The sequence below is a fragment of the Chelonia mydas genome, chromosome 20 (assembly GCF_015237465.2).
Source record: "Chelonia mydas isolate rCheMyd1 chromosome 20, rCheMyd1.pri.v2, whole genome shotgun sequence".
Classification (NCBI taxonomy): domain Eukaryota; kingdom Metazoa; phylum Chordata; order Testudines; family Cheloniidae; genus Chelonia; species Chelonia mydas.
The window spans coordinates 16,941,500-16,964,897 of record NC_051260.2 but is presented as its reverse complement, the minus strand read 5'-3'; the positions used below and the strand labels follow the sequence as shown (position 1 = coordinate 16,964,897).

Genomic DNA, 23,398 nt, shown 5'->3' with positions numbered 1-23,398 from the left:
CATGCTCAAATAAACTGGTTAGTCGCTAAGGTGCCACAAGTACTCCTTTTCTTTTTATGCTTATGAGTGTAAATATAATGTAACTGGAATATGCTTTAAGCAAAAGGTCTCGTGTAAGGTATCATTACAAAGCTTATAATCCACTGAGCGTAGTCATCCTATTTGTATGAATGTACCATTCTTGTATCTGAAACTAGAAATATGAAATATAACTCTGAGGTCCTATTGTAATTATGCAAAGCGTGGGCCATTAATGGAGGTTTGGAATCTTGATGGCTCCCATTAACCAGGACAACTGACTGTAGATGGCTCTGTTTACTTGCAAGCCTTCCTGTGAGTCAGGCCTGGAAGAATGAAGGCTTGAGGGGTCTCACAGGACATGTGACCATGTCACCTGGTACTGGAATCCATCTTAAATCTGGTGCTTTTCCATTTAGAAGAAGGGGTGGGGACCCAGAGAGACAAGAGAGTCCCACCTTGTGCCAAAGCTATAAAAGGGGGTGGAGCAGAACAAAGGGGGCTGCCAGTCATGAGAAATCCCCTAGTTACCACCTGAACGGGAACTAACAAGGTCTGTACCAGGGGAAAGGATTGGGCCCAGACTAGGAAGGAGTCTAGTCTGTGAAAGAAGCTTATTGGAACATCTCTAGGGGTGAGATTTACCTGTATTCAGTTTCTTAATGTATCAGGCTTAGACTTGTGTGTTTTGTTTTATTTTGCTTGGTAACTCACTTTGTTCTGTCTGTTATTACTTGGAACCACTTAAATCCTACTTTTTATACTTAATAAAATCACTTTTGTTTATTAATTAACCCAGAGTAAGTGATTAATTCCTGGGGGAGCAAAGAGCTGTGCTATCAGTATTATAGAGGGTGGACAATTTATGAGTTTACCCTGTATAAGCTTTATACTGAGCAAAACGGATTTATTTGGGGTTTGGATCCCACTGGGAGCTGGGTGTCTGGGGGCTGGAGACAGGAGCACTTGCTGAGCTGTTTTCAGTTACGTCTGCAGCTTTGGGGGCCTGGTTCAGACCCTGGGTGGCGTGTCTGGCTCGACAAGGCAGGGTTCTGGAGTCCCAAGCTGGCAGGGAAAACGGGCTCAGAAGTCTCAGCACATCAGGTGACAGTCCCAAGGGGGTCTCTGTGACTGAACCTGTCACTCCTGGCTCCCAGACCCCCTGCTCTGACCCTAGACCCCCCCAGTCTCAGCCAGGGCTGTGCAGCGCCCAGCACGATGGGGCTCTGATTTTGGCTGGGGTCATTACCCTCTAACCCTAGTACAAAGAATTAACAGGAGCAAATCTTTGCCTGGCACCTGCTTTTGCTCTGTTTCAATCCCCCCCACCCTGTTTCTCTCAGCTGACATGAACGAGGTGCCTCATTTCACTTTAAGGCCGCGTCACTTTCACCTCCCGGTGCTGCTCTGCTTCGCTGGCAGAATCCTGCCGGGGAATTTCCCGGTTGTTTGAGCCCCTCTGCGGGCTCTTCGGCCGGGCTTCACGTTGTATAACCCCTGGCCCTTCCCGGGGTGCTCCCTGCAGCTAGCCAAGAGGGCAGTGTGAAGGGAGGCAGCGTGGCCTAAAGGGTAGGGCACTGCCCTGGCCCTCAGGAGCCCGGGGATCTCCTCCCAGCTCTGCCCTAGGCCCGCTGGATGAGCTGGGGCAGGTCACATCCCCGCCCAGTGCCTCGGTTTCTCAGATGACGATTCTGTGACCTGCTTTTCAAAGGGATCTGAGCTCTAGGGATTATTCTTGTTCGTTCCTCCACGTCCATTAAACCACCTGCTGGGCAGGAAGCTGGGCCGTGTCTCGCTGCCCGAGGCTGGTGGGGTGTGTTCTGGGCTCGCTGAGGAAAGCCCTCTGCCAGGAGAAAGCAGCGAGAACCCGGGAGTTCTGCCTCCACCCACAGCCTGCACCAGGATAGTTCGCTGTCCCCCCCCGCCACACACACAGTGGCCACTCTGTGTACAGCAGGTGCTCTAGATCCTGTAGCTCCGGCAGAAGCAGCCTGGGCTGTCGTACCCTGAGGTCCCAGGTTCTAGACCCGCGCACGGGCCCCTTATCTCTCCGTACCATCTCCTTGTCCATGAGCAGGTCTGGGCTCTCCAGGTACTTCCGCAGGGTTTCACAGGCCGCTAACAACTCCGGGCTGAGTCCTGTCCTGCAACGAGAGGTGGGAGCAGGGGGTTAGTGGGGTCTAACCCATTGCGGGGGGGGAATCCTGAATCTGGGGGGGGATGAGAGGACGAGCCAGGGACTCTAGTGAGCCCTGCAGAGGGGGCTGGACCCTGAAAGTGGCATCCGAGGCGTTATGTTGGGCCTAACGGGCAGCAGGGCCAGGGCAAGGTGGCCGGAGGGGAGAGCTGCCCTCCCCAGGCATGGTTCAGGACAGACGGAAGCCAAGGAGCCAGCTGCTCAGGGCATGATCCCGGCTCTGGCTGCAGCCCCGAGAGCCCAGCCTGGGCCCAGGTTAGTCCCAGCTGGGTGGGGGCAGAGCCCAACCAGGTGCTGAAGGCGTTAGCCTAGCTAGGATCCAGACAAATCCCTGGCACAACATTCCCCTCCCAGAGCTGGGAGAGAACCCAGGAGTCCTGGCTCCCTGGTCTAACCCCCAACCCCACTCCCCTTGCATGAGGGCGCAGACCCCTGTACAGTTACCCAGTGGTTCTTCCTTGTGCCGTGCTGGGGGGTTCCCCTGCCGTCGCCGTGTTGCCCTCTGCCAGGACTCTCTGGGGGGCCGGCACCTGCCCCGCCGGGGGCCCCTCGCTGGCCTCATGGTACTCGCTCTCCGTGCTCTCGTTGTCGGAGGAGTTCTCGGCTGTGCTGGAGCCCGAGGAAGTGGACTCGTACCTGAGATGGGGAGTGGGGTCAGAGCTGGCAGGGCAGCACCAGGCCTTGCGCCCCTCCCCGAACCCAGGAGTCCTGGCTCCCAGCCCCCCTGCTCTAACCGCTAGACCCCCACTCCCCTCCACAGCTGGCAAATAGAACCCAGGAGTCCTAACACCCAGCCCCGCCCACCCCGCTCTAACCACTAGACCCCCATTTCCTGAAACAGGAAGCGAACCCAGGAGTCCTGGCCACCAGCCCCCTCTCCTCCTGCTCTGCAGTTCTCCTTACCCGCCGTTGACGCCCACAAACTGGAGACTTTTCTTGCCCGCCATCTCCGGGGCCTCCCCCTGCCGCTTCGTGCCGGTTCTGACGCCCCCCTGCGCCGAGGCTGCGGGGAGACAAGCAGAGAGGCCAGGATCAGAGACCGGCCCGAGCCCCCCGCCCCTGAAGCCCCTTGGCCGCTCCTGAAGCTCCTGGCCCACCACGCCCCTCACCTGGGTCCTCTGCCTTGCTTGGACACGGTGCAGCTGGCTGAGCTGGGACAAGGTCCGGGGCGACTGCAGCCTCTGGCTTCTGGGGGGCTCCGGGGGGCTCTGGAGGGGGGGCGAAGGGGGCAGGGTTAGAGACACAGACCCATGCCCAGGTGGCACCACTGACCCTGGGCTGGCTGACGGGGGAGGGGAGATGCTTGGATGCCGGCTGGGGCTGGCCCAGCAAGGCTGTGACAGGTGCCCAGCGGGCAGGGGGATGGTGGAGTGTGGGGGAGGGGCTCTAAGAGGTTCGGGGGGGGGTGGTTGGGAGATAGGATCAGAGACCCCCTGCCCCCCCCTCAGCAGCAATCCTTGCATCCATGGGCCCAGTGCCTCCCCAGCAGGTCCCGTTCCACCCTCTAGCCCCCCCCCCCCCCCCCCCCGGCATGTGGGGCAATCTGGGGGGACGACACTGGGTGATGCAATGAGACCGGCTCATGGTAATGGTGAACTAACAAGGACGCTAATCAAATCTCAAGCTCCGGCCTCAGCTTCAGCAGTCCAGAGCCCCTAGGCAGGAGGGGGACCCAGGGGTCTGGGCTCCCAGGACCTCTAGGCAGGAGGGGGACCCAGGGGTCCGGGCTCCCAGGACCTCTAGGCAGGAGGGGAACCCAGGGGTCCGGGCTCCCAGGACCTCTAGCCAGGAGGGGGACCCAAGAGTCCGGGCTCCCAGGCCTCTAGCCATGAAGCTACAATCCCTGGCTAGGGCTGGGAAGGGACCCAGGTGTCCTGCGCTGCACTCACTGTCTTGTGTGGTTTCCCAGCCCCGCACAACCCTTTCCCCGCCCCACCCCCAGCTCCCTCCCAGGCCTTCCCCCCAGCCAGCCCCCATCTCCCCTTCCAGCTCTTAGGTTTAGACCAGCTGCCCCCCACATCCATCCCCCCCTCCAACTCCACTTGTGAGACCAGAGACCCCTCAGTCAACAAGAAGGGGCCCAATTCTCAGTGATGCTCGCCCCGCCCCCGTGGTGGAAGTGCCCCTCCGAGGTCGCTGCTCCCTGGTGTAGGGGGACGGGTCAGGGGCACGGCCAGAGCACATTCTGGGTATTCTCTGCTCGGCCATGCATGCGGTAGAGCAGCCCCAAGGCTGCTGGAAGTGACACGGGGTCTGGGCAGGACAGGGAGAGGGGAAGGCACTAAAGAGGCTCAGACCCCCTCCCCCAAGGACAGGCTGGACATTTGTGGAGAGAGCTGGGGCCCCAGGAAACAAGCCTGGAGCCACCCCAGAGGCACGAGCAATGGGACTGGGGGGCAAGTGGGTTTATCCATCCAGCCGCCGGGAAAGGACTGACAAGACCCAGAGCTCGCCAGGCTCCTGGATTCCCAGCCCCCTTTGATCTCCCCAGGGAGGAGGCTGCTTAAAGTCTCTCTCGTCTGCTCGAAGCAGCTGGCCCCAACCATCCTCTCCAAACAACCCCCCACGATTTTGGGCAGGCGGGAGACGGGGGACGGCCAACGGTGGCCCCCGCGATTTCAGGCAGGCGGGAGATGGGGGACGGCCAGCGGTGTCCCCCCGCGATTTCGGGCAGGCCGGAGACGGGGGACGGCCAGTGCTGTTATTGCAGGAGCCGTCGGCACCGGATTCTGCTCTGGTTCCAACGGGGACGGACGCTGGACATTTTAAACTCAACACGGGCTGGGTTCTGGCGAGATCTCCCTCTAATGCCCGAAGTCCCAGGGCCCAAGTTCCCCAGGAGACCGGAGCCCACGCTCACTGCGGCCCAGCTGGCCGTGCGAGGCTCGGCAGCCAGCGGGTTTATTTTGGACTCATTTTGATGGCCGGCAAAGTTTATTTTTAAGCATCTTTTCTCTATTTTTATCGATTTCGGTTTCCCCAGTTGCGCTGGCTGACGGGGTCCAAGCACTGCTTTGCAGTTTCCCCGCTGGTGGGATAGTACGGAGGGGCAGGCAGGAATTGTTTTTTACTGCAGCCGCCGAGCGTCCAAAAGGGACATGCTGCAAACCGGTCCAACCCAAACCGCCCGGGGCACAGGTCCAAGAAGCCCGGGGGAGCAGCCTGAAGTCGAACGCCGATGGAGTCTCAAGCAGCGGCTCGCTGGCTTCGCCCGCCTGTGCGCTTCGCAGACTGCCATGGGCGAGATCTTTCGGCTGGGTCCGTGCCGTGACATCGGCAGTCCCTGAGAAAAATCTGACCCTTCCAAGCCCGGTTCTAATCGATGGACCTATGAACTCAGGGCCCGTTGTTCCCTGCAAAACCCAGCTGTCTTCTTACCCTTAACTCGAGTAACGAGCCTAATCAAGAGGAATTTGGAGGTCACATTAAACTCCAGACGCCCTTATGATTTTGACCTTGATCTGCTAACTTGCGTTCGACTCCTACCCACCGCTCACTCACCAGAGCTGCGGCCAGTTAGACCGCACCTCGCTGGGCCGTGTAGACGTGCCCCGTAGCTGGGCTTTCGAACCAGTTTAGGTCGGGCTGGTTGGACGAGTGCAGATCTCACCAGAACGTGCAGCCTTTCCCTGGGGGGCACTGCATTGGACAGGTGGGGGGACGGGGGGGACGGGCCGGCTCAGGGGGGTGGGGAACGGGACACGGGGCCTTTTCCATTTAGCTCTGCCCCCAATAATCCCACCCCAGCACTGACCAGGGGGCGGGGAGCCCCTGAGGAAGGACACAGGGAGCCCCCCCATCTCCCCCACGGATGCCTGCGCTGGGCCCTACCTGGCGAGGCTCCACCGCCCGGGCCCGTCTCCTCCCCGCGGGGCTCGGCCACGATGCTGATCTTCTTAACGCCGTGGATGGGGGCGGCGTGGGGCGCGGCGGCGTGGACGGGGAAGGCGTCTCCACCACCACGGCCTGGGGCGGCGTCCCCGGCTCCCCCCGGGTCAGGGCCCGCAGGCTAGCGTAGGGCTCCTTGGTCTCCAGGCTCTGTGCCCGCTGCGGCCGGTGGGCCACGCCCGTGGCCTTGCTGGCGGCGATCTCCGGCTCCCGCTGCACCTGGATCACCTTGACCGTGTCCGCCTTGACGGGCACCTCCTGCTGCTGCCAGCCGGGGCGTCCCTCCGCCCGCCGCTGCCCCGCGGCCCCCTCCCTGCCCGGCCGTGCCCGGCTGCGCCAGCTTCTGCTGGGCCCCCTGCAGCTCCCGGAGGGCCTTCTGCAGCTGCTTCTCCAGCACGGCGACCTTGGCCGACAGGGCGAGCGCGGCCCTGGCGCTGCCCCCTCCGGCACCAGCTCCTGCTCGCTCACCCCCACCCCCACGCTCCGCCGGTCCCCCGGCTTCCGACGTCCCCACCCCCACCGACCTCACCTCCTTCCGCTCTGCCGCCGGCGGGGGGCTCAGGGGGGCCGAGCCCCCCGAATCCGGCCTCCGGCTCCCCCGCAGCGGGGAGGTGGGCCCCCTCCCCGCCCCCGCCCTCCTCCGGGATCTCGATGTAGAGCTCGCCCCTGGCTTTGCCCTTCCCAAACCCGCCTGGGTGGCCCAGGAACTTCTGGCTCTTCAGCTGGACGCTGAGCTGCCGCTTCTCCTCCTGCAGCACCGAGACCTTCACCTGCAGCACCGGGATCACCTTCACCTGCTCCTCCAGCTGCCGCAGCTTCTGCAGGGCCACGGCCATCTGCTCCCGCACATGCTGCAGGTGCCCGGGGCTGGGGCACACGGGCGTGGACAGCCCCGAGCCCAGCGGGGTGAACCCGGCCTGCGCGCCGGGGGGCTGCCCGCCCAGCAGGGAGCTGGTGGAGCCCGAGACGCTGCTGTGCAGGCTCCCCAGGCCCCCCGCCTGGTCCTCCAGCTTCTTGCGGGCGTCCAGCAGGGTCTTCTCCACGCGGGCGTTGAAGGCGCCCGTCCCGCCCGGGGGGTAGAAGCCGGGGGCGCAGTAGGAGTAGGAGGAGTGGCGGCTGTCCAGGCTGGCGTTGGAGCACAGGGACTCGGTGGAAGTCCACCAGGATCCGGCGCCGCGGGGCAGGGAGCTGTGCCGGGGCCGCCGGTGCACCGGGACCCGCCGGATGGTGTTGCCTTTCTCGATGTCGTCCACGTACTTCAGGAAGTCCAGGTCGAGGCGGTAGCCGTACGGCGTCTCCACCGAGTAGGGCAGCTGCGGCTCCTGGGCCCCGAAGGCGGCGGGGGAGGTGGGGGTGGGCTTCCCTGCAAGCCGGGGGAGGGCAGGGGTCAGTGGGGGTGCACAGGCGTTAGCTGACTCCCCCACCCCGCCCCCGTCCCTGTTTGCAGAGAGAGAAAAACTGAGCCACGAGAACGTTACCCCCAAGTGCATCAGTAACTAGACCCCCAGAGTCCTGGCACCCAGCCCCCGCCTCACTAACCCACTCCCCTCCCCGAGCTGGGGATAGAACCCAGGAGTCCTGGCACCCAGCCCCCTCCCCTCCCAGAGCTGGGGATAGAGCCCAGGAGGTCCTGGCTCCCAGCCCCCCTCCCACACACACATTAACCGCTAGACCCTACTTCCCCTCGCCGAGCTGGGAACAGAAACCAGGAACAGCGTTAGGCCCATGGGATTTGGATTTATCCAGCGCCTTGCACCCTGGAAGAACCCAAAGGTCCTTAGAAAACTAATTTACCACCTATAGGTGCCCAGGCAGCTTCCATGTCTCATGGGTAGAGTGCAGCCACCTCTGGGGTGGGGCACAGCAGCTGACTAACACCCCACAGCACCGCTGCACTGGACAGGAAGTGAGGCTCTTGGGTTCGACCGAAACCGCACTGAGGGCAGACGTTGGCCCGGACTCCTGGTTTCACACCTGAGCTCTGCAAAGCGGGCCCAGAGGTCTTTGCACTCCCTGCGCCCTGAGCACAAGCGCTCACCTGGGAAACCGGACTCCATGTGCAGCACCTGCGCCATCCCGGCCCGGGTCCCCGCCTCAGCCTGTCACCGAAATCCCGGGGAGCCCTTAGCAAGCGGGAAGACGCAGCCCCATGACCTGCAACAAGAGGCAGTGACGTGGCTGGGAACACGGCCGGGGGAGGAGACCGACCAGGGGGCCCATCTAGCTCCAGGCCCCCCCAGCCTCGAGGGGACTGGCTGGCCCAGGAGTCCTGCCTCAAACCGCTACACGCCCACTTTCCTCCCAGGGCTGGGGAGAGAACCCAGGCGTCCTGGCTCTCAGCCCCCCTGCTCTAACCCACCAGTCCCCCTCCCCTCCCAGAGCCGGGGAGAGAACCCAGGCGTCCTGGCTCCCAGCGCCCCTGCTCTAACCCACCAGCCCCCCCTCCCCTCCCAGAGCCGGGGAGAGAACCCAGGAGTCCTGGCTCCCAGCCCCGCTCCCCTCCACCAAGATCCCAGTTTGCTCGAAGCCTGACTCTCCAGGCCCCGTACCGCCCCCCCGCCCCGCCCCTGGCTCTCGCCCTCCCGGTGACCCAGCGCCCAGACCCCCCCAGCACTTTCCCATCTGCTGCGTCTGGTTTCCTGGCCCCGCCAGGCTGGGCCCTGAGCCAGCAGCATGGATCCCGCCCTCCCCCATCCGCTCGCTGGGGGGTCCTACGGGGTGTCCCCTCCCCAGCCTGCTCAGCCAGTCACGGGGCGGGGACATGGCCTCCCACTGACCCACAGCGTCCCCCTCCCTCACACTCCCTCCCCCAAGAGCCCCTCCGACTGCAGGGGGTCTCTTCCCCACTCCATCCATGCCTGGAGCCCAGAGCAGGGTCCCCCCACCCAGTGTGGAGCCCGGGACCTGTTGGGGGGAGTCCTGCTCTGACCCCCCACTAGACCCCACTCCTCTCCCAGAGCCAGGGAGAGAACCCAGGAGTCCTGGCTCCCAGCCCCACCCTGCTCTAACCCACCAGCCCCCATTCCTCCCACAGAGCCAGGGAGAGAACCCAGGAGTCCTGGCTCCCAGCCCCACCCTGCTCTAACCTACCAGCCCCCACTCCCCTCCCAGAGCCAGGGAGAGAACCCAGGAGTCCTGGCTCCCAGCCCCACCCTGCTCTAACCTACCAGCCCCCACTCCCCTCCCAGAGCCAGGGAGAGAACCCAGGAGTCCTGGCTCTGACCCCCACCCGCTCTAACCACTGGACCCCATTCCCCAGCCAGGCATTAACGTGAGCTGCTTGGCCAGGCTGCTCAGCTGGGGTGAGCTGGCATTGCTCGGTCAGCCGCAGGGGAGGCCCGCTGGAGCTCCGGCCCCCTGGCACCGTCACGCCAAGGGCATTTCTGCAAAGGAGCCAGGCGCAGAGAACCAGTGACAGGGGCCAGGGAGCCACAGGGACTTTCCAGCCCCCTGGCCAAGCGGAGCTCCTGGCGGGGTCATTCCCGGTGCCAGGCCTCTGGGAAGTCTGATGCTGGGCAGGGGAGGGGGCTGGGGAACTGGGCCAAGACCAGCGTCTCGCTGGGAGGGGGAAAGCGCCCCCCTGGGGTTGGTCCGGCCTCCCTGGCAGGGGACTGGATCCCTCTGCCGGGCACATCGATGCCTGGCGGCGGGACAGGAGCGTGGCTTGGGGAGGAGGTGGTGGCTGGGAGACCGGGCTCCTTTCCCAGAATTGGGGAGAGAACCCAGGAGTCCTGGCTCCCAGCACCCCGGCTCTCCCGGACCCCACTCCCCTCCCAGCGCTGGGGAGAGAACCCAGGAGTCCTGCGTGATCCCTACAGACCCGATGCCAAGGGGGTGGGGCTGGTGTGCCAACCCCAGAGCACAGGGCTCTGACGCTGTGTTAATCTCGGGGTGCACCCGCCCCCCCCAGCTGCCTGCCCACAGGGCCTGCACTCACCCGCATTGCCCCACGCACCTCGGCAAAGCCCTGAGCCGGGATGCAAGCGGCACAGAGAACCGGAGAGGCCGCCGGGCTCGGGGGGCGAGACGGACACACGGACACGGGTGAGAGACCCAGACAGGGGGCACACGCGCCCCCTTCCCTCGCCAGCAGCAGAAACGCACCAAAGGCATTGCTGGACCGGGGCTGTTCACGGCCCCCCGCCCCCTGGGCAGCTGCCCCCGGCAAAGCCTGACCCACATCAGCACATGGCTGGTGCCCATTGATTTTTCCATGTCCCGCTAGGTCGTTGGGCCTTTGCGCCCCCTCCCTGCGATGTCGGCCTTAGGGGCAGAGGGATCCGCTGCCCTGGTGCTCTGGGAATGGCGCTGGGGGGGCGGGGGGATAACTGGGCCCCGAGCCCCCTGCTCAGCCCGTGGGGGGGGGGCACCATCCAATCTACAGCACCCGGTGTTTCCCCTTTGCAACCCCCCTCTCCCCCGGCCCAGTCAGCCAATTAGGAAGCAACAAAATCAAGCAGAAGGGAAAATAGTTCATAGCCAAGGAGCAACCCCCCCCCCCACCCCCGCCGAGGCTGCCATAGTGACCGGAGGTGGCATCACTCGCAGGATGCCGGGGTTCACGGTGCAGCCGGTGCCCAGGCCGCAAGGGGCTGAGATCTGGTCACAAGGGGGGGAGGTACCCGGAGGGGAGGGCGAGAAGCGTGCGGTTGCCAGAGATCAGCTGGGCACCAGCGCAGCTCCCGGCGCGGCAGGGGCAGAGGAGAGATTGTCCCACCTACAGCTGGGCGGGGGGTTAAGCACCAGCGGGGGGGCAGGGGCGCAGCTGGGTGGGGGATGTAAGCGCCAGCTGGGGGGGGCTGTGCGCAGGGTGTAAGAGGCCAGATGGGAGGGTTGGGGGATGTAAGCGCCAGCTGGGGGGGCTGGGCGCAGGGTGTAAGCCCAGCGGGGGGGGGGGGGGCGGCTGGGTTGCTAGCGTGGGTGCTGGGTGCTGGATCGGTCAGCCCCCCCCCCGTTTCTGGCCAGTTTCCAGGCGCTGGGTTCTGCCAGGAGGATGGGACCCGGGGGCATCGGGACGTTTTCGTGTCATGACGGCGCCCGGGAGCCCCAGCCCACGGCCCAGGCCCCCGTTGTGCCAGACGCTGCCCCCCACGCACCGAGGGGCCCGTCCCTGCCCCCCCCCAGGCCCTAGTCCATGGGGACAGGAGGGACTCGGGCCCAGCGGCTGTGGGGGGCCGCCCCGGACCCCGCTCCCCCAGGGGAAGAGCAGGGCCCAGCACGCTGGTCCCCCCAGGCCCCCACCCAATGCTCACCCGCAGGAGCTCCCCAGTGACCCCCCCCCGCCCCCGACTCCCCAGTGCCGGGGACCCCCGTTGGGGGGCACGGCCCCGGCCGGCCGGAGGCAGGACGGGATGTTGCTGGGGGAGGGGGCGGCTCCGTAGCTAAAGCATCAGATGGAAACTAAAACAAATGGGTTTTAAAAATAGAAGCGGGGGGGACGGGGGGGGGAGCTTTTGAGGCACAGACCCAGGAAGCAGCATCTGGGGCTGGGAGCTGCCAAGGCCGGGGTGGTGGGGGGGCGGTGGGGGGAGGCAGAGCGCAGAGCAGGATCAGGCCCTCTGCCCATTTCACCAGAGCCCTGCCCCCCAGCCCTGCCGGTGCCCCTCACTCCCCACCCGCAGCCCCCTGCCCCCCCGCCCTGCCGGTGCCCTCATTCCCCACCCCGCAGCCCCTGCCCCCCCAGCCCTGCCGGTGCCCCTCACGCCCCACCCGCAGCCCCTGCCCCCCAGCCCTGCCGGTGCCCTCACGCCCCACCCGCAGCCCCTGCCCCCCAGCCCTGCCGGTTGCCCCTCACGCCCCACCCGCAGCCCCTGCCCCCCAGCCCTGGGCCCCCCCCAGCTCTGGGCTCCGGCCCCTTTGGTGGCTGATTTGAGACCTGGGGCTGCTGACCCAGCGGGGGGCAGGGGCAGGAAGCTGGAGAAATGGGAGGGAGGTGGGGGGGAGGGTCTGTGTGAGCCGGGGAGAGGGCAGAAGGGAAGGGGGGAGCGGGGAGGGGCAGGGGCTAGGGGAGCAGATAGGGCAGTGAAGGGGAAGGGCAGAGAGAGGTGGGGGGAGATGGGGAGGGGGATGGGCGATGGGGGGACTGCAGCAGGCGAGGGGGGAGCACGGGAGTTGGGGATGGAGCGGATGGGCAGTGGGGGGAGAGCAGGGGGATGGCAGGGGAGGGGAGCACAGGGAGAGGGGGAGGGGAGCACAGGGGGAGGGGGAGGGGGGATGGCAGGGGAGGGGAGCACAAGGAGAGGGGGAGGGGGAGGGGGGATGGGCAGGGAAGGGGAGCACAGGGAAAGGGGGAGGGGAGCACAGGGAGAGAGGGAGGGTGGAGGGGGGGATGGGCAGGGGAGGGGAGCACAGGGAGTGGGGGAGGTGGAGGGGGGATGGGCGGGGAGGGGAGCACAGGGAGAAGGGGGGAGCACAGGGAGAGGGGGAGGGTGGAGGGGGGGATGGGCGAGGGAGGGGAGCACAGGGAGAGAGGGGAGGGTGGAGGGGGGGATGGGGCGGGGAGGGGGAGCACAGGCAGAGGGGGAGTTGGAGGGGGGGATGGGCAGTGGGGGAGCAGGGGAGAAGTGGGGGAGGGGCGGGAGAGGGGGAGGGGCAGCGGGGGGCACACAGGGAGGGGGGAAGGGCCCCCGCAGCCCGGGTCCTTTCCGTATATGGCAGCGATTTGCTCTAAAAATAAACAGTTTTGCAGGCGGCTACGTGAGAATTTCCTGCCGCCGGGCCAGGCTCAGCCCCCCCGCCAACCCCCGCCTGCAGCCCCCCCAGCCAGGGGCACGGGGGCAATGAGGCAAAAGCAACAAGAGGCCCTTCCCCTCAGGGGCGGGCTCCCATCTGCCCTGGGGGGGTCGGGGGGGACTCGGGGTCGTCCCCAGCTCAGGCCTGTGTGTGCCCCATTGTGCACCAAGCGTGGCAGGTCTCAGCCCAGGCCCCGGTGGCCAGCGGGGTGGGGGGGTGGCTTTACCCCCAGAGGCCCGGCTCCCCCCCCAGGGCGCAGAGCAGGGCCCTGGGTGCCGGGCAGGGAGGCAGCCGTGGGCCTTGCTCTGGGAACCACTGGGGCACAGCAGGCCCCCCTCCCGCCCCACGCAGGGTCCTTCCTCCTGGGGCAGCCCTCCTCCTACGCGCCCCCCTGCGAGTGTCACCCCCTGCCCAGCCCAGAGCGGGTGCCCCTTCCCCCTGGTCAGCCCTTAGCAAAGCTGGGGACCCCCTGCCCACCCGAGGGGCAGCCGCTGCAGCCTCCTTTGGAGGGACCCTCAGGGGGGCCGCGTGGGGCGAAACGAAGCGGACCCGGCTGTGTCGTGTGCTGCATCTAACTGCCCATCCCCCGGGAGCCCCTGCTCCGGCCACGGGTCCCCCAAAGGCTCCCTCCCACCCCCCTGCCCCCCAACTCCTGCCCCGCCAAGGGGAGCTGCCCGGCCCCAGTCTCAGCGGGCTACATTGGGGCTAAGCAGGGGGTCCCTGGCCCGTCGGGCAGCGCGGCCGGGTGCCCCCTCCCTGGGCACAGTCACCTGTGAGCCCTTCATTGCACAACCAGGGACCCTTCGACCCTCTGGTCCTAGGGGGGGTATGCTCCGCCACCCCCGCCCCCCGCGGCTGGCGACCCGCTCTCACCCCAGCCAGCGGCACCTCCCGATCACTCTGCCTGTGCGGGGGGAGACGGGACGCCAGCACCATGCTGCCCCCGGGCACGTCGCCCCCCGAGCCGTCCCCACCTGCCCGGCGACGGTCGCTGCCCTGCGGAGCAAAAGGCACCGAGTGTCAGTCACTGAACGGAGGAGAACCCAGGAGTCCTGGCTCCCAGCCTGCCCCCCCCACCACCACCACTGGACCCCACTCCCCTCCCAGAGCTGGGAGAGGACCCTGGAGTCCCCCCGGCGTGCTCTTCCCCCCACCCCCCAGCAAGCTGCCAGTCTGTGCATGGAAAATTTAGCTTCGCTCCCGAGCCTCCCACCACAGGCCGGACGCGGCTCAGCCTCTCCCTACCCCTCCCCGTGGTGCGGGGCTGGGGTGGGTCCCCCTCCCGGCAGGGTCTGGGAGCTGAAGGATGTGGGGGAAACGCCCCCCAATGCTGGACTCACGCTCAATTGTTCCATCTCCCCCTGGACCCCGAAAGAATTAGTATTAAGAAACAGTGAGATTGAGGCACTGCCCAGACCCTACCCGAGATCAGGGCCCCGTCGCGCCGGGCGCTGCCCAGACCCCACCTGAGACCAGGGCCCCGTCGCGCCGGGTGCTGCCCAGACCCCGCCTGAGATCAGGGCCCCGTCGCGCCGGGCACTGCCCAGACCCCAGCCGAGATCAGGGCCCCGTCGCGCCGGGTGCTGCCCAGACCCCAGCCGAGATCAGGGCCCCGTCGCGCCGGGCGCCATCCAGACCCCACCCGAGATCAGGGCCCCATCGCGCCGGGCGCTGCCCAGACCCCACCCGAGATCAGGGCCCCGTCGCGCCGGGCGCCATCCAGACCCCACCCGAGATCAGGGCCCCGTCGCGCCGGGTGCTGCCCAGACCCCGCCTGAGATCAGGGCCCCGTCGCGCCAGGTGCTGCCCAGACCCCAGCCGAGATCAGGGCCCCGTTGTGCTGGGCGCCGCCCAGACCCCACCCGAGATCGGGGCCCCGTCGCACCGGGCGCCGCCCAGACCCCAGCTGAGATCAGGGCCCCGTCGCGCTGGGCGCCGCCCAGACCCCACCCGAGATCAGGGCCCCGTCGCGCCGGGCGCCATCCAGACCCCACCCGAGATCAGGGCCCCATTGCGCCGGGCGCTGCCCAGACCCCAACCGAGATCAGGGCCCCGTCGCACCAGGCGCCGCCCAGACCCCAGCCGAGACCAGGGCCGTGTGGCGCCGGGCGCCGCCCAGACCAGGAGATGGGTCCCCTGGAGGTGGGACATGTGGAGGGAAGGGAAAGGACATAGAGAGAAGAGGGCAGGGCAGCCCGAAAGCCCCGCCGAAGCGAATGGGAGGGGGAGGGACACACAGAGACCGCGGGCGAGGCCGGGGCGAGGGAAAGGAGCCGGCGAGGGCCGCGAGTTGCCGGCTGGACGAGCCGCTCCCTGACCCCATCCCCAGGAGACACCCCCTTCTCCTTCGCTTCCCGTGAGTCACCCCGGAGGCCCCGCCGGCGCTGGCTGGAGCTGGTGGTGAGTTGGGCCCGGGAGAGGAGCTGCTCCGGGGCATCCGGGCTGGCCCGGGCCCTGCCCACCCCGGGGAGCCAAGCATCCCAGCCGGGGTCTGGCTCAGAGACCACCCGACAGGGCGCGGTCGGCCCTGGGGGAACCGGGCTCAGAGCAGCCCCCGGCTGGGGAGGGATTTGGCCGGTTCCCGGGGCCCCGGCTCCCCCACGCTGGAACATCCATCGCTCCTGACCACAGCTGGCGCCGTGGGATCCTTGCCAGCTCCTGGCTCTGCCCTGGGCCCCACCACTGCCTTGGCCAGCGAGAGACCTGGCTCCTGCCCCAAATGCAGCCACCTCTGGGGCGGGACGCGGCAGGCAGGCGATCCCCTGGCAGTCCGGGCTGGCCAGTGCCCCAGTGCAGCCCTAGGGGGTGCTGTGCTGCAGGGAGGGGGTGGGGCAGCAGGGGGCGCTCTCCCCGGATACTGAGCCCCACCCTGTTCCCGGCAGTGGCCCATGGAGGAGAGGAGAGCGCCCCCCGCAGCAGGGAGTGGCCGCCATGGGGCTCTCCCGGGTTGAAGGAGCCAGAGTGGGGCTGGCTGGGGGGCGGCTGACTGACCTGCGGGGGGCACAGGCTGCAGGGAATTTGCTGTGCCAGCCCCGCCCCGGTGCCAGCCAGCATAGGCCAGGCAATGGAAACCCCTCGCCCCCCGGCACTGGCCTGGGGTCCCTGCTGGGAGCGCTGGGGGCGGGGGGGCACTGCACCCAGCAATGCCAGCACCCCTCAATCCAGACTCCGCCCCCTGAAACCCCAGCCCTGGGCTCCCCCCTGGCCCCTCACTCCCGCCCCGCAGCCCCCTGCTAGCCCAGCCCTGCCGGTGCCCCTCACTCCCGACCCACAGCCCCCTGAAACCCCAGCCCTGGGCTCCCCCCGGCCCCTCCCTCCTGACCCACAGCCCCCTGAAACCCCAGCTCCCCCCCGGCTCCTCCCTCCTGACCCACAGCCCCCTGAAACCCCAGCCCTGGGCTCCCCCCGGCCCCTCACTCCCGACCCACAGCCCCCTGAAACCCCAGCCCTGGGCTCCCCCCCGGCTCCTCCCTCCTGACCCACAGCCCCCTGAAACCCCAGCCCTGGGCTCCCCCCAGCCCCTCCCCTGACCCACAGCCCCCTGAAACCCCAGCCCTGGGCTCCCCCCCGGCCCCTCCCTCCTGACCCACAGCCCCTGAAACCCCAGCCCTGGGCTCCCCCTGGCCCGTCCCTCCCGACCTGCAGCCCCCTGAAACCCCAGCCCTGGGCTCCCCCCGGCCGCTCACTCCCAACCCAGAGCCCCTGAAACCCCAGCCCTGGGCTCCCCCTGGCCCCTCACTCCCGCCCCGCAGCCCCCTGCTAGCCCAGCCCTGCCGGTGCCCCTCACTCCCGACCCACAGCCCCCTGAAACCCCAGCCCTGGGCTCCCCCCGGCCCTCCCTCCTGACCCACAGCCCCCTGAAACCCCAGCTCCCCCCCGGTTCCTCCCTCCTGACCCACAGCCCCCTGAAACCCCAGCCCTGGGCTCCCCCCGGCCCCTCCCTCCTGACCCACAGCCCCCTGAAACCCCAGCCCTGGGCTCCCCCCGGCCCCTCACTCCCGACCCACAGCCCCCTGAAACCCCAGCCCTGGGCTCCCCCCTGGCCCTTCCCTCCCGACCCGCAGCCCCCTGAAACCCCAGCCCTGGGCTCCCCCCGGCCGCTCACTCCCAACCCACAGCCCCCTGAATCCCCAGCCCTGGGCTCCCCCCGGCCCCTCCCTCCTGACCCACAGCCCCCACATGTGGCTTTGCCTATAGAAGGCCAGGAGGCTGGGGCAAAGCTGCCACATTCCTGCTTGTTTTGCAGCCGGGAGCTGCAGGGCGCTGGCTCCGGGACACGCCCGAGGGGTGGGGGCCGCGCTGCCTGGGTGTGTCCCTGTGTCTGTGTTTTCCATTGACCCCCCCCCCCCCCCCCCGCCCACACCATCCCTCCAGCCCAGCTCAGGCCCTGCTAATCCTGCTGTTCGGGGTGTCGGGAACCCCCAGGGCACCAGGGAATTGGGGGGGATCCAATAGGGTTAGAGGGACCCCGGCCTGGGCCTCCCCCCGTCCACCACCCAGGGACTGTCACCCCCCAGCCTTGGTGCATGTGCCGGGAGACTGGGAGTCAGGACACCTGGGTTCCAGATCCAGGCCTGGGAGGGGGGTTCTGGGCCCCCAGATCACACCCCAGGGCCCTGTGTCCAAGTGCTCTCCCCACGGGTGACCCATACGGACCGGTCTCTACAGGGCCAGGATGCCAGGCTGCAGCTTGGGAGGGGAGGATCACAGAAGGGACACTCTCCCCGACCCCAGACCTCAGTGCGGCCCCTTTAAGGCAGGTCCGCTCCCCCCCTGCACAGCCCTGGGAGCACATGGAACCAATTAGTCTGGGCCCGGCTCACATGGGTCCGGCCGGGGCTCGGGTTTCACGCCCAGAGCTGTACACAGGGGAGGGGAGCGGGGGCTGGTTGTACAGGGACCCTGCCCCCAGCGCTGAGATGCAGCTACCTCTGGGGTGGGGCCCCGGGGCTGGTTATACAGGGATCCCGGCAGGGAAGGAGGGTGCTGGCGCCAGGCTGGTGCCGGGGTGGAGTGGGTCGGCTGGGCCCAGGCTCAGGGGGTGCGGGGTGGAGGGGGACGCAGTGAATAAGAAACCTGGGCTTGCTCCTGGCCGAGGCACCGGACTGGGTTTTCTCAGACGCCTGCGTCCAGCTCTGGTCTGAGCCACAGCGGCCTTGATCCCACCTGGCCCCCACTGACTGCGGGACCTGCCCAGCTCCGACCCCCGCCGGCCCCCCACAGCAAGTGCAAGTGCCCCAAAAGAGTGCGGGGGCCACGGCCAGGGCGGCACCCGCCTAGCAGGAGCTCCGGGCGCAGACACAGCCGCGGATCAGTGCCCCCGTTCTAGGCAACCCCTGGCGAGGCTGCTCTGGTCCCACCCATGGTGCGCTGGGCCCTGGGACGGCGCTGAGAGCAGTGACCCCTCCAGGGTGCCCATCCCCGGGGCTTCTGGGCCTCGGACAACACCCTCAGAGCCAGCCCTGTGGCAAAGACATGGACAGGGTGCCCCAAAACCCACCCCATGGGCCAAGGCCAGGGTATCCCAGCCGGGCCCCGGGCCCTGCCCCCTGCCTCCCCCAGCCAGCCCCCAGCCTGGGGCTGGTCAGAGGGGAAAGGCCCGGTGTCCCGTTCCCCCTTCTGCGGCCGTGGGGATGGGCTCAGAGGCCGGGTGAGGGGCTGGCATGGAAGGAGGGCAGGACCTCCAAATGGTCCATGCTACAGCCCCACAGATTTTGGACCTCCTGCCCCTGTCTCTGCCCCAGGGGGGAGCTGCAGGAAATAAATCAAGCCCCCACCCCCATCCCAGCTGGAATCCCACCCCCCAAGCTCCCCACCCCCCTGCTCTGAGCCCCCGCCCCAGCCACAGGCCCCGCCCGGGCCCCCTTAGGGACTTTTCCTACTTCCGCCTGGGCCTGGCATGAAAGCAGCGATTGTCTGACCTTCCCCCGCCGCCCGCGCCTCGCTCGCACAACGGAGCCATTCAGCCTCGGGAGCCCCCCAGCCCCCCTCCCCCCCCAACGGGGTCCGGCCAGTGCACAGGGACTGGGGGGAGCCGTGGGGAGGGCTGCACCTTAAGAGACGGGGCCCCCAAAATGGGGGTGTCCGTGTAAATCCTCCCCTTCTGGCACAGACCAGGGCGTGGGAGAGAGGGGCTGCAGCGCTTTAAATGGGCTTGCAGGTTGTGGGGCAGATTCTGGAATAGGGGGAAGGTCGGGGGACCCTTTTCACTCTCCCCAAATGGCACAGAGCCCCCCACAAGAAGGCAGGACTTAGCCCAACCCCCCCCCGATGCTGTTCCTGGCCCTAGCGCCGAGACTGGAGGAAGCAGAGAGGCTGCAAAGGGGGAAAAACAGCCGCAGGCTTCAGGGCTTTGGCAGCCGCAGGGGGTCAGGAAGGACGCGCCGCTAATGCAGGGGGCGGGGACCTCTGGGGTGTCAGGCGCTGGAGATTGGACCGGAGTGGCTGGGTCCAGGGATCCAGACTGGGGCGGCAAGGAACAGGGGGAGCCTGGCTAGCTGGGCCCATGGGGCTGGACTGGGTGGTGGGCGGCAGTGGTGGGGGGCAGGAGGGATACTGGGGGAGCTGATCTGGGGGATGGAGTGTGCCAGGGGGATCCCACAATTCCCGTGGCCCCTGGGAACAGGCTCATCCCTCCACCCAGAGCAGCCCCACCCCACACACTCACCCCAAACCCAGCCAGCCCCACGTGTGGCAGCCGCCCCCGACCCAGACAGGCCTGGGCCAAGCAGCCTGCATGGCCCACGGCAGTGACTGGGGGGGGGGGGGGGGGGGGGAAATCAGGCTGGGGGCTCCTCAAGCTATGATGTGGGGAGACAGAGACTGGCTGATGTAGGTCGGATCCCCCCGATCCTCCCTGCAGGCCGGGACCCCCCCACCCTCTGCCCCATCCCTCCTCCCCTGCCCACAGCCCTACGACCCCCCCTCGCAATCCAAGCCCCCCCCAGCCCGAGCCTCCCCTCCCACTGCTGCTGCCCCATCCCCCAACCCCCCCTTCCCATGGGCCAAGTCCAGCCCACAACCGGCTCGAGTTTGTCTCCCAGCATGACTGGGCCCAGCTACCCGCGGCCCCTCCCTGCCCAGCGCTGAGAATGGGGGGCGGCACCCCTGTTGGGCACAGAAATTCCTTCCGCTTTTGCTGTTTTTGAGCCACCGTCAAGAATGTCCTGGGGGGGAGGGGGGGCGTCTCCTGCCCTGTTGTCCTGCTTGGGGCGGGGAGGGATCGGGGCCCAGCCTCCGGCCCTGCACCCTGCCTGGCCCCCCCAGGCTCCCTGGCAAGGAGCCTGCGCAGAAGCTGAAAGCAGCAGATGTTGGGGCCAGGTGGCCGCCCCCGAGGTGCTGCGGCACTGGATTGGGAGCCCGGACACCTGGGTTCCATGTCTGCCTCTGATCCCCTGGCTGAGTCCCTTCCCCCACTCCGTGCCTCAGTTTCCTCCATGTGAGCTCTCATAGTACATGTCCCAGTGCCCAGCACGATGGGGGCCCCACATTTGACTGGTGGGGACACACAATGGGGCCCTAATCTCAGTTGGGGTCTGGGCTGCAGCCGGCACGATGGGGGCCCTGAATTTGGGGGGACACACAATGGGGGGGTCCCCGATCCCAGCCATGGCTGCGAGAGGATTTTCCCCCAGCAGCTCTTAGCGGTGGCCACGGAGGGGTTAATTGCTAATCGGCCCTAATCGGCTAATCCCGGTTCTGATCCTTCCCTTCTGACATCACACGTCTCAGCTGCTCCTTGGCACTGTCCCACCATTACCTCCCCCACGGCCGCCGCACCCAGCCTGCCTGCCGGGGTGGGGACATGGCCCGTCAGGTCCCCGGCCACCCACCGAAACGCCACCCGATCCCGACCTTCACCCCCCAAACTTATTACTGGCCCCTCCCCCTAAATTCCACCCCCTTAAAGTCCCCCGAGGATTCTCCCTCGCTTCCCGTTCCAAACGGCTGCCGCGTTCCCCACCAGAGGCAGCTACCTGTCTGCATGTGGGGATGCAGGAAACGGCTCTTGTGATTATCCCCGATTCTGCAATCGCTTTTGCACGTGCAGAGCTGGGATCTTAGCCTGGGAGCTCTAGGCTCTGCCCCTCTGTGTCTGCAGCACCAGGCCCCCCAGGGCCCCGACTCAGCCGTGGCCTGGGGTGCTACTGCAACGTAGCTCGTGAACCTCCTGTGTATTATAACCTCCCGCCGTGGGAGCCTGTTAAACCAGGGGCATTTCCACCTGGCAGGTGAGTCCGGGGGGATCTGGCCTCCAGCAACTGGAGGAGAAATGAGATACTGCTTACTCGATACAGAGATCCGGCCGAGGTTTGTGACCCTTGTTGTGCCAGGCGTGGCCCAGACCCTGGCCGAGATCAGGGCCCTGTCGCGCCGGGCGCTGCCCAGACCCTGACCGAGACCAGGGCCCTGTCGTGCCGGGCGCTGCCCAGACCCCGGCCGAGATCAGGGCCCCGTCGCGCCGGGCGCTGCCCAGACCCCGGCCGAGATCAGGGCCCCGTTGTGCCGGGCGCTGCCCAGACCCCGCCGAGATCAGGGCCCCATGGGGCCGGGCGCTGCACAGACCCCAACCGAGATCAGGGCCCCGTCGCGCCGGGCGCTGCACAGACCCCGACCGAGATCGGGGCCCCATCGCGCCGGGCGCTGCACAGACCCCGACCGAGATTGGGGCCCCGTCGCGCCGGGCGCTGCACAGACCCCGACCGAGATCGGGGCCCCATAGCACCGGGCGCTGCCCAGACCCCAGCCGATATCAGGGCCCCGTCGCGCCGGGTGCTGCCCAGACCCCGGCCGAGATCAGGGCCCCATCGGTCTGGGCGCTGCCCAGACCCCAACCGAGATCAGGGCCCCGTTGCACCGGGCGCTGCCCAGACCCCAGCTGAGATCAGGGCCCCATCGCGCCGGGCGCTGCACAGACCCCGATTGAGATCAGGGCCCCGTCGCGCCAGGCGCTGCCCAGACCCCAGCTGAGATCAGGGCCCTGTTGTGCCGGGCGCTGCCCAGACTCATAATAAGTTCCAGTCCCTGCCCCTGGGATCTCCCAGTCCAGGGGTCATGGCCCCCACGTTACCCCCGGAGAGCTAAGTGAGCAGCCAGGGCCCCACAGCAAGTCGCTGGCAAGCTGGGATTTGACCCCACCTCCCGCCCTGGCATGTGCCAGACTGACACCGTCCGCCCTCTCCCCAGCGGCCCGCGGGCCGCCCCGTATCCCCTGGAGTGATTTCAACCCCCCGCACCACCCAACCCTCACCTGGCACCCAGATGTGTAGGGAGAAGCCAAGATGCCTGACCCAGGGCTGCTGCTCAAGCATCTATCGTGGGGGGCCAGGCTGGGCCCGGGACCTGACTCCGGAACCCCAACTGGGAATCAAACTGCAGGCCCAGGGGGCCAAAGACAAGGCGCTTCCCCTGGGAGCCCCCATCCTGCTCCGATCTCAGCCCCCAAACTGGTCGCTCCCGCATTTCCCTTCCCCAAGGCCCAGGGAGCCGCTCTGCGAGCCCCTCCCGGCTGGCCCAGCCACTAGCCACCCCAGCCCCCACCCCCGGCACACAAGTGGAAAACAAGGGGTAAAGCCGCTGGAGTCTAATGACAAACATCTGGAGCTGGAGACTGACCAGAGCTCCCCTCCCCCCAGCTCAGTCCAGCCCAGAACGTGCCCTTCCAAAATATATCCGATTGCCTCCGAGCGGAGCCGTCCCCGGCACACGGCTCCCCCTCGCCGGCTGGAGGGCAGGACCCCGGGAGAAAAGGGCCCAGCAAAATACTCCAGTCTCTTCCAGAGCCGCTTGGTCGGGAGTTGGGGACTTCTGAGGCCGCCTTTGGGCCCTCGCTGTGTTTCGAATGGACCATGGACAGCCCGATCGACGCCCCTGGGGTGCAGTTACATTTCCGACTCCCGGGCTCCTCTCCTGGTCCTGCCCAACGAGGGCCGGGGAATCCGGCTGGAAAGTCGCCTGGCGAAGACCGCGAACCCGGGCGAAGCAGGAGGCCGGGGATCGTCGCTCGCTTACCTTGGGAGAAACCCCGTCCCCACGTCGGACTCTCCTCCCCCGTCCCGACCTGGCGAGCGAGAAGAAAGGTCTCGGTTTAACGGGAACCGGCGGTTCGGGGGGCCGGGGGCATCGGGATGGCGGCGCCGCGCGGGGTCAGAATCTGGGTTTTGAACAGGGCAGAGAAAGAAGCGGTGAAGTGACCTCAGCTAAACTCGGGGAACGGGACCTGGTCTCCACAGGCCCAAAGGAGACGCCGGCTCCCTCCTGTTCCCCACTTCCCCCTCGACGCCGTGCCTGCAAAGGGCCCCCAGGGTGGCACCAAATTAGTCGGGCTCCTTGGGAGAACAGGCGGGTTCCCTGGGTCTCCGGCCTTCCGGGTCCCAGTTGCGCCCCTCGGGGGCCCCGCGCCAAGGGGGCAGAGGAGGATCTGGGGGGATTTTGCAGGGTCTGGTACCGTTTTTCCCTCCGCTGTCAGTTTCCCAGTCTCCCGGGCAGAGACTCCCTCTGAAAGTGACCAGCCAGCCCAGCGCCCTGGGGCTGCCTTCGGTCCCGCCCCCTGCCCGGGACACA

The 23,398-nt window shown here is 67.3% G+C and overlaps 1 protein-coding gene across 1 annotated transcript in view; it reads right to left on the bottom strand.

The window, feature by feature from the left end:
- KANK2 (KN motif and ankyrin repeat domains 2) overlaps nucleotides 1-23,366 on the bottom strand; it is a 29,363-nt gene extending 5,997 nt beyond the window's left edge. The window contains 13 exon segments of the mRNA XM_043532713.1: nucleotides 2,075-2,162; nucleotides 2,660-2,851; nucleotides 3,119-3,218; nucleotides 3,325-3,423; nucleotides 6,047-6,163; nucleotides 6,166-6,439; nucleotides 6,441-6,542; nucleotides 6,545-6,601; nucleotides 6,603-6,717; nucleotides 6,719-7,466; nucleotides 8,142-8,257; nucleotides 22,847-22,988; nucleotides 23,283-23,366. Of these exon segments, the coding sequence (XP_043388648.1) occupies nucleotides 2,075-2,162; nucleotides 2,660-2,851; nucleotides 3,119-3,218; nucleotides 3,325-3,423; nucleotides 6,047-6,163; nucleotides 6,166-6,439; nucleotides 6,441-6,542; nucleotides 6,545-6,601; nucleotides 6,603-6,717; nucleotides 6,719-7,466; nucleotides 8,142-8,178 (1,929 nt within the window). The 5' untranslated portion in view covers nucleotides 8,179-8,257; nucleotides 22,847-22,988; nucleotides 23,283-23,366.
- Between the last annotated feature and the right edge of the window lie 32 nt (nucleotides 23,367-23,398).